The sequence below is a fragment of the Pan troglodytes genome, chromosome X (genome assembly GCF_028858775.2).
Source record: "Pan troglodytes isolate AG18354 chromosome X, NHGRI_mPanTro3-v2.0_pri, whole genome shotgun sequence".
NCBI classification, from domain to species: Eukaryota; Metazoa; Chordata; class Mammalia; order Primates; family Hominidae; genus Pan; species Pan troglodytes.
Genome location: NC_072421.2, coordinates 15,503,509 through 15,516,846, shown reverse-complemented (window position 1 = coordinate 15,516,846; position 13,338 = coordinate 15,503,509). Strand labels below are relative to the sequence as shown.

At 37.2% G+C, this 13,338-nt stretch overlaps 1 protein-coding gene across 2 annotated transcripts in view; it reads right to left on the bottom strand.

Moving 5' to 3' along the window:
- Positions 1 to 2,196: 2,196 nt before the first annotated feature.
- Positions 2,197 to 13,338, bottom strand: part of MOSPD2 (motile sperm domain containing 2) — a 48,994-nt gene continuing 37,852 nt past the window's right edge. Inside the window, exons 9-15 of one of the 2 annotated variants that reach the window (XM_016943745.4) lie at positions 12,943 to 13,119; positions 11,995 to 12,107; positions 9,763 to 9,859; positions 8,602 to 8,698; positions 8,040 to 8,169; positions 5,576 to 5,678; positions 2,197 to 2,972 (exon numbers count right to left, since the gene is read on the bottom strand). In XM_016943745.4, coding sequence (XP_016799234.1) covers positions 2,931 to 2,972; positions 5,576 to 5,678; positions 8,040 to 8,169; positions 8,602 to 8,698; positions 9,763 to 9,859; positions 11,995 to 12,107; positions 12,943 to 13,119 — 759 coding nt within the window. In that variant the 3' untranslated portion in view covers positions 2,197 to 2,930. Of the gene's footprint in view, positions 4,687 to 5,575; positions 5,679 to 8,039; positions 8,170 to 8,601; positions 8,699 to 9,762; positions 9,860 to 11,994; positions 12,108 to 12,942; positions 13,120 to 13,338 lie in introns of both variants that reach the window. The other variant, XM_520943.8, reaches the window with a different exon arrangement.

Here is a 13,338-nt window from a genome sequence, read left to right as displayed (position 1 = left end):
GTCTTAGGTAGTTCTTTATAGCAGTGTGAGAATGGACTAATGCAGTCTGTCTATAGGTTAGAATACCAAAAAACTTCCAGCCAAGGGTCCTGAGTGGCTATTTTACTTTGTCACCTCTGCTTCTCAAGTATTTTATCTTCATTCTTTTTTCTTCTCATACTGTTGGTGAAGTAAAGTTCTCAGACCTACCTGTTCAGCATTTTAACCTACTACTCAAATGTGGCAGCTCTGGGCAGTTATGACAGCACTGGACTTGAAAGATTAAACTCTTTGTTCTGACACCAACTAGTCATGTTACTTTGGGAAAAAATTACTTCCTGGACCCTTGGTTTCCTTATCTATAAAAGACAAGATATTATGATGTATTCCACTTATGACCAAAAAATTATTTGGTATCTGACTCAAGCTGCTCAACCATATTTGCGTGTTATGACAAGTATGTTTTGTCTTAAGACTGCTCAAGATAAGCGTGGGAAAACTGCTGGTTTCAAGGACCACTCAAATTTTCCCTCTAGGAAGACTTGAAAATGTGCACAAATCTTGTCCCTATGGGTCAGGGAGATATTTCTCTGTATTCTTGTCAGTTAAACCAGTCGTCTTCAAATATTTTAACATGTGGAAGAGATTGGTCTCACTCTTCATGGCAGGCAACATGAGTGGGGAATAAGGAAGGTATGAGACTCTTTGGACATTACAGGGAGATAATTTTTATTCAACATAAGGACAAATTAAGATGCAGCTGTGAAAGAACTGATTTGATAATTTTATTGAGGTGCCAAGAATGCAAGAGTGGATAAAAAACAGGAAAAAGTTTAGAGAATTGACAAGGAGGTGGAGGCAATATATTAACAAAGCAAGGCTAGACTCCATGCATGCTTTAAATGCGTTATTTTCTCTCATTCTCACACCTAACCTGTGGAGTAGTACTATGATTATCACTTAGGGAAGCAGGCTGAAACTGGCTAACTTTCGCAAGTCACACAGGTAGTCTTACCTCAGAGCCCTCACTCCCAACAACCATTGTTTCAGTTGGAACAGATTTCTAGTGTGTCTCTTTGGGCCAGGGAGAGGGGGGAGCCCTATGCTTTTGAGGGCCCATATTGTTCTGATGTCAGGAAACCTAGAATTGATGGTAAACATTTAGGGGAGAAAGAGCTGAAGACTGTTGTAAAGTCATCAATCCTTTCCTACCTAGCTGGAGATTTTCCTGACAGGAGCTCTAGTCTCCTAGAAAATTGTGCCCTTTAGGGACGGAGACCACCCTGTCACATCCCGGGTCGGTATGGTGTTTGTTGGCAGGTTAACATTCTTTGTGGCTCTATTTTGAATTTATCAGAGGGTTGGGACTCTTTAACCACCTGATTTTGTTATCTCCACATATTTTTCAGTGTAGAAGAGGGACCTGTCCCATTCATGCTATTTTTATGGAGAGGTAGCTGCCATTTGGGAGGTTGTATATTTCAGTGGTGACAGACCAGACATCAACAACCCTGAGAACCTCTAACATCACCATCCTGGGCTTCCCTGCTGCCCCTCTGCAACACCCCCCAGGTCCCGGGTCCTGAGCGTGTTGTCTGATTTCAGAATGATCAGTGCCACACTGCTATCTTCCCTGTGTGTCTGGCAGTTGGGCAGACTTCTTGTTAGCCTGCCTCCTGCTTGCTGCTGTCAGAGAGAACTATGTGTGGATACTAGGACTGGGGAAACTACGTGGCAATTCTGACTCATTGCAGCTCCAGCAACAGGCTCCACAATGAGCTGTAAGCATGACAGTGGGTCCAATGCTATGACTGGGGAAAACGAAGAACTACACTGAAGAGCAGCTACACCCGACATGGGGACGAGGAGAAACAGGACACACTAAAGGACAGGCTAACCTGACATTGAATTGTATCTCTGGAGGCCTGCAGTACTGTCCTTATAAAAATGCAAAGCAGATCCAAAAGAAATTACTATGATCTTTAAAAGGTCAGAGTGAGGTTGAATATTGATTTTCTTTAAGATGCTTTATCAATTAGAGACCAGAGGTTTTTTTCCTGATGATATTTATTTCATAAATGTAATTATTTTTCTAAAACATATTAAAATAGAAAACATGTTCTTTTAATCAATTTATACAAAGAAAATACCAATATAGTAATAAAAATACTGAAAATATATGAAAAGCACCAGAACATTAGAGAAATTACACTGGCAACAATTCTAGGAATATATATTTTTTTGTAGTTGTACAATAAAGTGCTATTAAATCCAGTCAAAATTAGTGGCAATATATAAAAACAGTTATGGTAGTATGAAATTTGAGGCCAGGTTTACCAGCAATCGCATTTTTAGGCTACTTGCAGATCAAGGTAATGATATTTCACTAATGCTTTCATGGAAAATCTATTAATTTCCATTCCTAAGTGAAAACAAATATCTAAATCTAAATGTTGGTTCCTTGGTAATTTGGTCATGAATAGGTAATGACATGATTAAAAATAAAATTACTGATTAGAGTACCAAAAAAATCATGCAATTATGATTAAATAAAAACAAATGAAGACAGAAAAAAATCAAGTGTAAATACATGATTAATCAAGACAAGTACAAACGTTTAGATGCCTTTGATTTTATAGTGAATTTTCAGTAATCCTGCTTAGTCACATTTAATAGACACACAAACATTAACAAGATATGTTATTAAATTCAACTGACCAGACATTGAGCAAGGATATTTTAGTGGGTCAACATAATTTTTCATATGAAACATTAAAGGGACACCGTTAGGACAATACATTTTCAATCTTGGCTAATTATTTCTTCATTTATTTGCCAAGGAACAGAAAACATACACAACTACTTTGGGATTAGATTATATTAAGGCCAAAAATCTACCATGTAAGGGGAAGCCACTGTGCACACACACAGGGAGATACTGTGCACAGTACTTAGGGTGGACTGCAGTCCATTTCACAGCTGGAGGTGGCAAACTGAAACAGAAAAGCCCAAATTAAGACAAAGTAGCACACCAGTGTCCTTTTAAGGTTTTATTTCCTAGGCCAATTTTGAAGGAACTGTTATATCATTCTTCATAACTCAATTCTGGAATCAACTTCTTGAAGATGAAAGCCAACAACACTACCCTTCAGAATAGTAATAAAATCTCCAAACATGGCTCAATCAAAACTCAACATTTTACAGGGAGACGACTGTTTTTTCTTTCCTATAAAGTAGATGTACATGTGAACCAACATAGACCCAAACTGGTCATATTAATGAGAAAACAAACTCATTTCATTGCCTCTGCTACTGCAAGGTGTATCTTTTTAGGATTTTAGGAATACCGGGTGGGTACTACACCATATCAAAGGCAGAATATCAAGTAAGTCAATTGGTCCTAGTTTGAAGGTTTCACAGATCATCATGAGTTACATTTTTCATTCTTTAAATGGAGAGCTGACACCTGGGCGTCTGTGTTTCTTTTTGTTTTATTTTTTTTGTTTTCACCCTTCTAGATACTCTAGTATTTTGTAAATTTCCTTGTCATGGGCTGACTTTTACAGGGAACATTTTAAAATCTAAATTTATTATCCTGCTTAGCATCTCAAACAACTAACCTTTCAAAAAAATTTATATCTAACACCTTTCGTTTAGAAATGCGGAGGGAGACAGTGCAATTCATGGTCCACAGAGACTCCTCTGCTCTGGAATGGGGGTGAAGATGGGACAATAGAGGGTCAGGCCTTTATAATAAATTAGGCAAAAGGTTCAGTGTCCAGCTATAGTGGACAACATGAAACTCCATAAAAATGACTGGATAGGGGGACTGCTTGAGACTTTTCTTTTGGGCATTACTAACAGAATTCAAAGAAATTCCAACCACGCTTAGTTTTCCAAATTCTACTGAAATAAGAGTGTTCATAAAAAAGCCTGAGATTAATAAAAGGCAGGCTGTTAAGGAACACTGAGAAACAAAGGTTAAGGTGGTTTGGCATTAAATCGGTTTACATTCCAAAAGAATACTGACCATCACTGGGAGGAATTCTCAAAATTACAAAGTCATGGTTACATAAATTCCTCTATATAAGTATGTTTTCTTTCTCAATATACATGTTCTTCTATATACATAGTATAGAAAAGCTAGTAAGTCAGCTCAGCTATAATAATTCTGTCATAAAAAAGCAGATTACATTTTTTGGCTGCAACAAAGCATGTTACTTATACTTTTCAGTTTAGCTAATGTATTTACATGATAAAACTTAAGCTTTAAAAGTATTCAGATCAAAAGGAAAAAATAAATTATATTTAAACTATTAATTTACACAATGGATATGCCTTTACTTACTTTACTAAATAGCTATAGTCTCTTATAATCAATTTCTCCAGCATTTCTTTATTCTAGCAGTTTATTTTCAAGACATGTATGTGTTCCCCTCCACGTGCTGCATATTTCCTTTTAGGAAGCACAGATGTGCAATGTTTTTAGTAGCTTGGTAGAGTTTTAGGTCTGTTACTTTTTCCAACTAATGGACGAAGGAACCGTGGTTCCTACCCGGCACCACTTCTTTAACTGTACAATAAATAGAAGAAAGAGGTGACAAAAGCAAGCAAGAGCATTGTTAAGGAAAGCAGCAGCTGCTGGAACCAGATACAACGCTGAACTTGGTCTTCAAGCTTCCTATTGCTTTCTAGTAAACGACTGAGCTGAAGAGGGAAGAGGGGATGAAAGATTTATATCAATAAAACAGCCATTAATCATGGGCATGACAAACAGGAATACTAGAAATCCAAACACTGAAAGGATGGGGCCCACTACTCTGTAAGGCTGGTGGAAGGAGGTGGAAGTGCAACAGGGCATTAGATTTGTTTGGTGGACAGATATGTCTATGCTTATTCTCATTTTGAGAGGTCTAAATTTGTAGTTGAGACAGGAGCAGAGCAGTCAGTTCCTAGAGGTACAGAAACCCTTAAGCAGCCTTCAGCTACTCAGAGAGCCCCTCTGTCTCTTTCAAATTTAAATGCACTAATTGGTACTTTTTTCTGCAAGACTGAATTATTTGATACTCCCCAAAGTACCTTGTGCTTTGCTAAAAATGGCCAGAGCTTTCAAATGGTTAGTAGATCTCCAAAAATAACTCACTGCTTACACCATTTCTTTTCTTTTTTTATTGAGAAATGGTCTTGTTCTGTTGCCCAGGCTGGAGTGCAGTGGCATGATCATGGTTCACTGCAGCCTTGACCTCCCAGGGTCAAGCAATCCTCCTGCCTCAGCTGGGACTATAGATGTGTGCCACCACAACTGGCTCATTTTTAATTTTTTTGTACAGACAGGGTCTCGCTATATTGCCCAGACTGGCCTCAAACTCCCGGGCTCAAGTGATCCTCCTGCCTCGGCCTCCCAAAGTGCTCGGATTACAGGCAGCACCACACTTGGCCTGCTTACCATTTCTGATTTGGCATCTCTTCACAAAGAAGACAGTATTTCTGTCGTGTCTATGCCAAATGTTTTTCTTTATGTCCGTGAGAAAAAAAGGGATTTCTAATGTTGATCAGCATTAACAACTTTGTTTGGGTAGGAAGAAAGTATACTTACTTGTAGACATATATCTTCACTGGTTTTATCTGACATGTTGAAAGCATTGTCTTTTAACGTAAGAGTGTTTGGTTTACTGCTTTCAACAGTATGGCATCTTAACCTATTAAAATCCAAAGAAAACATAAGTTCTTAAAGTTAATCAATTTTCTTATAAAAGTAAAATATAAAATGAAAACAGTTATACACAGAAGTCTATGTAACAGAGGTAAAAGTCCTCATTCCTCTTCCCCAGGTTCACCTAAGACAGTTGCTCTGTGTATATGTATCTTCCAGCTTCGTTAATTAATGCATGTATAAGGAACACAACATATTGCAGATACCATTCGGTAAAATTCAAATGAAAGTGTTTATATGGTATTCAGTAGAATTCATCCAAATATCTTATGATTTGAAGGAAATCTCCCTTTCTAGATAGGAGAAAGGTACTTTCCTTGAGCTTCAGTACCCCACCACCAAGCCTCCCTCCCACTTTCTGCAGGAGAACAGTGATCTCCTCTCACAGTTATAGAAAAGCAAGCCATCAGTAATTGGTAAAGCAAAAAACAAAGAAAACAAAGCAACTCGAACACAACAAAACCAAAAATAACCCTTCATTTTGAGGGACTGTTTCGTAAGAACTTCAAATTAATCTGCAACACCTTTTATACCAGTGTTTCTTACCCTTTCAAAATATTCCCATAACCAGTGTCTTTGAACAAAAGAAAAACTCTTGATAAAAACAGAAAGTAGGCCCTCCTGTAATACAATTTGAAAATTTAAATATTACACATAAAAACAAGGCAGGCTGCTGACTTCCATCTGCTTCTCCCTCCTCCGGACTAAGGCTAACCTCCCCTGCTTTGGTTCCCCGCACTTTCAGCCTTCTCAGGAATTTCACTGTTCCTAATCTATTTTCATGATCTATCAGCTAAGCTTTTGATTTTTTGTAGAGAGAAAGTTTCCCTATATTGCCAAGGGTGGTCTTGGACTCCTGGGCTCAAGCAGTCCTCCCACCTCAGCCTCTCAAAGTGTTGGGATTACAGGTGTGAGCCACTGCGCCCAGCCCTGAAGGTTTCATTCAACCATAGCCATTATCAGGTTTCCCAGCTTCTCCTCTATAAAGTAGGAAAAATGCCTTTCTCCCTCACAGGGCTGTCTTCATGACTGAATGAATCAATATGTCTAAAGCATCTAGAACAGTGCTGGCATACAGCAAATTCCACTTTAGTGTGAACTTGGTATCACTGCCCACCATCTAGTTTCTACACAGTACCCAGAAGAATCCTTTAAAAAAATAAGCCCGGATCACCTCATAGCTCTGCTTAGTGCCAAGTAATAGTTTTTCCTCTCGCTCAGAAGTCCTCACCATAGGGATGATCTGATATCCTACTATCTCTGTCCCCATCTCTCACCATGCTCCTCCCTTACTGGAGTCAAGAGACAGTGACTTCCTTGTTGTTCCTCCCAAAGGCCAAGCACACTCCTTTTGCATTTGTTGTTCTGTCTGGAAAGGTCTCTGTCCAGTTATCTATGTGGCTTGCTCTCTCATTTCCTTCAGGGCCTACTCTAATGTCATTGGAGTGGCCATCCTTAACTACCCTATAAAGCAGGATTTCTCCACCTCGACACTATGGGCATTTGGGGCCAGATCATTTTTGGGGGATGGGGCTGTCCTGTGTAGTGCTAGTGGTTTAGCAGCATCCCTATGCTGCCCCCATTAGATGCCCACTGTACCCCATCCCCCAGTTGTGACAACATGTGTCAATGTCTCCAGACATTGACAAATGTCCCCTGGGGGGAAAAATGTGAACACTCCAATAAACCATAATTCCAATTTAAAAAAAGCAAAACTACAATACAGCCTCTTCTATTCTCCTTTTCTACATATCTTTTCAAGAAATTTGTCACAACCTGATATATCTATATACATGCACATACATGTATATATCTATATATGCAAGTTTTTCCCCCTCTTAAATAGGATAATGTCCATAACCAATTTTTCTCACTAGATTTGTTTTCTAAAATATATCACAGATGTCTTTCCATGTCAGAACAAATAGACTTGCTGTACCTTTTTGAGTGGTCGCAGCACACTTTAGTGTGGATATACTCAAATGTATCTCACTATTGCTTTACTGGTTACGATTTAGATTCTTTCTTTCCAGTTTTTCACTATTACAAACAATGCTGCAAAAAACATTCTAGTATGTAAGGTAAGCGTTCCTACAGGGAGAACTGCTGAGACAATCTGTGTTTGTGATCTGGACAGATCCAGACTCTTGCACTGGCCTGCAAATGAGTTTCTGCTATCAGTGACCTCCTTGAGCAACACCAGGTCTCTTTCATCTGGGCATCCCCAGAGCCTTGCAGGGCACCCAGCAGATGCAAGAAGAAAGGGAGGCCACCTGGTCCATGGAGGCACTTTTCTCTTTCTGATTCTTCCCACTACATTTGAGAAGAATGTGAGGAAAAAGCTTACCTATGTTCCATCACTTTGTTTCTGGGAACTTCTTTCCAAAACTGAGTTAATTCTGCTGGGCCTGTGCCAGATGACTGTTCCATTTCTGCAGCCATTATCAGAAAACGGTCTTGGGCAGAGACTGTGAAACCTGCATTCCAAAAGGGTAATTCAGCATATAAACAGGAACCTTCAAAGCGGTTGGATATGCATGTGTTTTAAAGCATTATTCCGGAACTCAACATTAAGGAAAAAGAAGAAAATGGAAATATCTTTAAAAAGGAAGAAGTTCTAAAAGTGAGGAATTTCTCTTTTGAAATTCAATTTCAATTGGTGTCAGTTTAAACAATTTTACTTGTTAGAAACAATTACATTTTAATGCTGGAAAGGGCTTTAGAGACCTCTTTGACCACCCCATTTCACATGTGGGAAAAAAGATGTGTACAGCGAGGTGAGGTGACTCGTGATACTCTGCTAATTTCTAGATTCTAGCCTGACATCTCTGCTGACTCAGAGCCAAGGTCCAGGTCCCCTTACCCCCACCACACCCAACACCTGCTGTGGCTACTAAGTGACAACTCACCCCCATGGGGAGACACAACTATATCCACTGATGCGCCCGGGTCACAGCTGCTATTGCTTGGCTTGACTCTGTATTTTTCTGGAGCTGTTGTTCTCACCTATTTATAAACACAGTAGTCACATAACAACCTTTATGCTTTTTTGGGGGGAAATGGCTTAAGAATGACTTTAAAAAAAATTTATTTTTATTTTTATTTTTTTAATTTTTATTATACTTTAAGTTTTAGGGTACATGTGCACAACGTGCAGGTTTGTTACATATGTATACATGTGCCATGTTGGTGTGCTGCACCCATTAACTCGTCATTTAACATTAGGTATATCTCCCTAAAAAAAAAAATGAGCAGTGAATAATCAATGAACAAAGAGTTTACAAAGTAACATTGACGGTTATGCATAGAAGGTATTTTTTCCCCACTAACAGGAAAAAAGCATCTCGACCTATCTAAAAACATACTCATATATAAGTCAAATTGTCATTCAGACTCCCTCTTAAATAAAACAATCCATCTGTTAAATATTTATCCTGTTAATTGCCTGAATTTAATGACATAAATTCACAAAAACAGAATGCACATTAGATTGCATGTTATTAATACAATGGTGTTCAGAAATTAAAAAACAGTAGATAATCAAAGCACATCAGGAACATCCTGGTAGTTACATCTAAATTAAATAGAAGATTTAAGGCAGGAAAACCTACAATACGGGGTAGTGATGGACTTAGTCTTGTTACACTTAATGCTCAGTATCAGGTTAATATCTGATATAAACTACACTCCAGAATATACCACACTTGGGGAAAATGCACTATCAATTTTATAGTTTTATGGTTCACTGTTATTATAAATTAAATTATTCACATAGTAAAGAGTAATTTTTCTTGGGTTGTTATTTACAACAAACATTAAACCCTTGTATTAACTTAGACATTAACCTATTACTGCACGTAAAAGATTCAGATACAGAACTCAGGGAAAATTTTTTGAAAAAGCTATGCGACTTGGTTAGAACCAGAAGGTAGTACAACATGCCTAAAAATTGTCATAAATAAAAACACTGTACAAGTTCAAAATTTTCAATCTTTCAATTAGAATATGTCTAAAATCACTTCCCATGTCAAATTCTCAAACATAATTTATTGTATCTTTGAGATATTTACCTTAAATGCCACTATATTTTTAGTTACATTTGTCAACACTATTAAGGTTTTCTTCTCTCCGGATTCTGTACTTCCAAAGTACAGTTCTTCTGCTGGGCTAGGGAGTGACAAAAACATAAGACATTTGTAATAATCAGAATAAATGACAATCTAATCATTAGCTTGAAGAAAAATATTTAGTTAATATCTTATGCTCATTTGTATAAAGACATTTCACCAAAAAAGACTTACAAAACAATTACCTAATACAATTTTGTATTTTAATCTTACTGATCCAATGCACACTATTTAAAAAGTCCTACGGTTTTCCCCAAGATCAAAAGCAAACCAGGAAAAACAGAAGAGAGAGTTACGAAGGCTCTGATTAATCCTATAATCAGCACTATCTTAAGGTGTGCTTATTTAAACTATTTGGAAGGTTATAGATAATAAAGCAAAGAAGATATTGCTGCTTCAACTTTACCTAATTACAAATAATTAGAATGAGGCATATTTCTATACACCAACAGAAAAGAGCATAACTTAGAAAGATGATTAGGAATGTATTTAACAGAATAATTTCTTACTATATAGCAGCTTTTCTAAGTAATAGGGAAGGAGAAAAGTAAACATAAAAGTAAGTTTGGGATGGGAGCTGTAGGAAGAACTAATCAAATAGTAAAATCAGTGAGCTTCAATATTTAAATTTTACTATTACTTTCCATTGTAATGCCTATGACCTAAAAAAAAATTTAAAAGATTCAAGCAGTTTGTGTAGTTTAGTTACATTAGCCAAATGTATCAGGTGGCTCAAAACTATGGGAAGAATAGTGTTTTTGTTTTATATAAAAAGGTGAATAATTAATCTAAAGTGACTTTTCAGCAAGCCGTTGATTTTGAGATACATCTTTAAATAGGTTAATTTTATATGAGGAATGTCTGTACCTTGGGAGTGTTTTTTAATCTAACTAACACATGTTTTTAAGAATGAGCTCTCCCAGAAGGGCTTTGCCTAGTTTTGGATAAGGTGGTAAATTTGCATGGTTGCTGGCTTTCTTCTAGAGCCCAATCTTAAGTAAGTCATAGAAAACCACAAGGTTATGGATCTCATTGTTCTTAGTAACCAGCACAACAACTGTGAGCAGCTCCAGGAAGACAGAGGTTGGTTAGGTCCTTGTGTCTGTGTAGGAGCAGCTCTGGGACTTCACCGGGGGCGGAGGAAGGGAGGAGCAGAGCCCAATGTGCAGTTGAAAAGCTGTCTGGCTTTCTCCCTAGCCTGCTTTTCCTGTCATACCTCTACAATTACAGGCAAGGACCTATGATGTGACAGGTTTACAGTGAAAACAGAATGTGTAACTTCCAAATAAGTAGGGAGAAAAATGGGAACAAGTAAACAAACAAAAAAGATAAACTCCAAAGGGGGAAAATGGGAAAGAAAAACCATGAAAAACAGAAAATGCATGCGCATCTATGTCTCTCTTGCTTGCTGTCTTTCATACATATAGATGGCGGAGATAAATCCAAATATAACAGTAATCAAAATATATGTAAACAAGCTAATACTATCAATTAGAGAATGTCAGATTAGATTTTTTAAAAGTCTGGCTATATTGTTCATAAGAGATATACATAAAACATAGCTATACAGAAAGGTTTCAAGTAAAGGGACAGAAAGTGCTACATGAGATCATAAAGTTGGTGTAGCAATGTAACATAAGGCAAAATATATTTACCAACCAAAAACATCATCAGTGAGAACAAGGTCTTTATTCAATGCTGAAAGAAACAACCTGGAATATTTTGAATCAAATAACCTAGCAGAAAAATAGAGATGTCCTGAAGTTTGGCTTTAGTCACAAACCTATTTTTCCAGTTCATCTTTGGCTTCTGGAAAGTAAAATCAACAAATCCTTACTTTAGTGTCATTTCTGGCATTCCCAAACTTGGGCAAGTCTAACAGTATCAGTAATGTGAGGAAAATACATGCCATTCAGATTTATTAATATATAAATATTTAGTTTTATTATCTGATGTGTGATGAGAACCCTTTAAAGACACTCAACATAATAGAAGAAAGCAAGGTAGCTAAAAATATGCACTACGTCTGGAAACCAAGGTAAGTCTTCAGATAACTCTTGGTTTTATATTTCTACAGTTTCAAAAACCAAATAGAAGTTTTCTTAATTTTGTGGCTCCCTCAAGGTGATCAAGATACGTTATAAAATTATAGCTAATAAAATCTTTGACGATTACCTGATGTGTAGTAAGGGCCCTTTAAATACACTCAATGGTTTCTTGAAAGCTTTCATTTTTGAATCAACTTTTTCATTTTCTTCTGCTTTGGAAGTAGATTCGGTTGGGTTAATCTAAAGACAAAAAAAAAAAGGATAACTATTTAGCATATATTAACATGACCATTAACATCTATTTTAGTGCCTACTATTATACATAACATAGGTTACTCTAGAAAATACAATATGGTCCTTCCCTTAAGAGTCTTTAAATTTTTCTAAATTATAACATTGTATTTATCCATCTATCAAGTTCCTGATTACTTGTAAAAAGAGTGACAACTACTAAGTGCTCTTTTAAAAATTAGAGAAAGGAACTAAATCAAAGTTTTAAATTAATTACTTTTAGACAAAAAAATTTTAGATAAAACAATTACTTCTAGATGTGTTTTGCTAGTCTTTATACAAAAGCATGGAATCAGCCTTTATTTTATTTTGAGACAAAGTCTCACTCTGTCACCCAGGTCAGAGTGCAGTGGCACAATCATGGCTCAGTACAGCCTCGACCTCCTGGGCTCAAGCGATCTTCCCAACTCAGCCTCCAGAGTAGCTGGGATGACAGGTATGCACTATCACGTCTGGCTAATTTTTTATTTTTTGTAGAGACAGGGCCTCCCTATGTTGCTCGGGATGGTCTCAAACTCCGGTGCTCAAGCGATCCTTCCACCTCAGCCTCAGAAAGTGCTAGGATTACAGGTATAAGACACAGGCCCTGGCCTGGAATCAGACTTAAATACACTAAAGTGGTGCTTCTGGTCAGCTAATCCCATCCTTCCTCTTTCTTTTTACACACAAAAATGTGGAAGGGTAGCAGGTTAAGTGAATTACCCAAAATCACACAGCTGGCTAGTGTCAGAATTGGGGATAGACCACATCTTGTGATTCAGTTTCATTTTATTTATAAAGTTACCTTTTTAAGAAGAGGTGTTTGTTCTTCATTAGAAATTGTTTCCAATGTTTCTTTGCCATCACTTTCTATGTCTTCTTTACTTGAAGTTTCATCCTCACTGGTAATAGGCCCATTCTCACACAATGGGGTCTGGAAGTCATCATCTACTAGTGGTGGATAGCTATACTTGAAAGGATCCTACAAGAAAATAATTTCACATGAGCCTACTAAATGGTGGGTAGAGAAATAACCCTCTTAGTAGATTTACAATTCATTACTTTGGCCAAGAAAACACACTTAATTAGATCATGAAATTTAAAATAAAGGAAGCATTTCAAACCAGAAAGAAAAAGAGCAATAAGTGGTGTGGGACAATTGGCTAGCCATCTATACAGAATCACCTTAGATCTTTAGCTC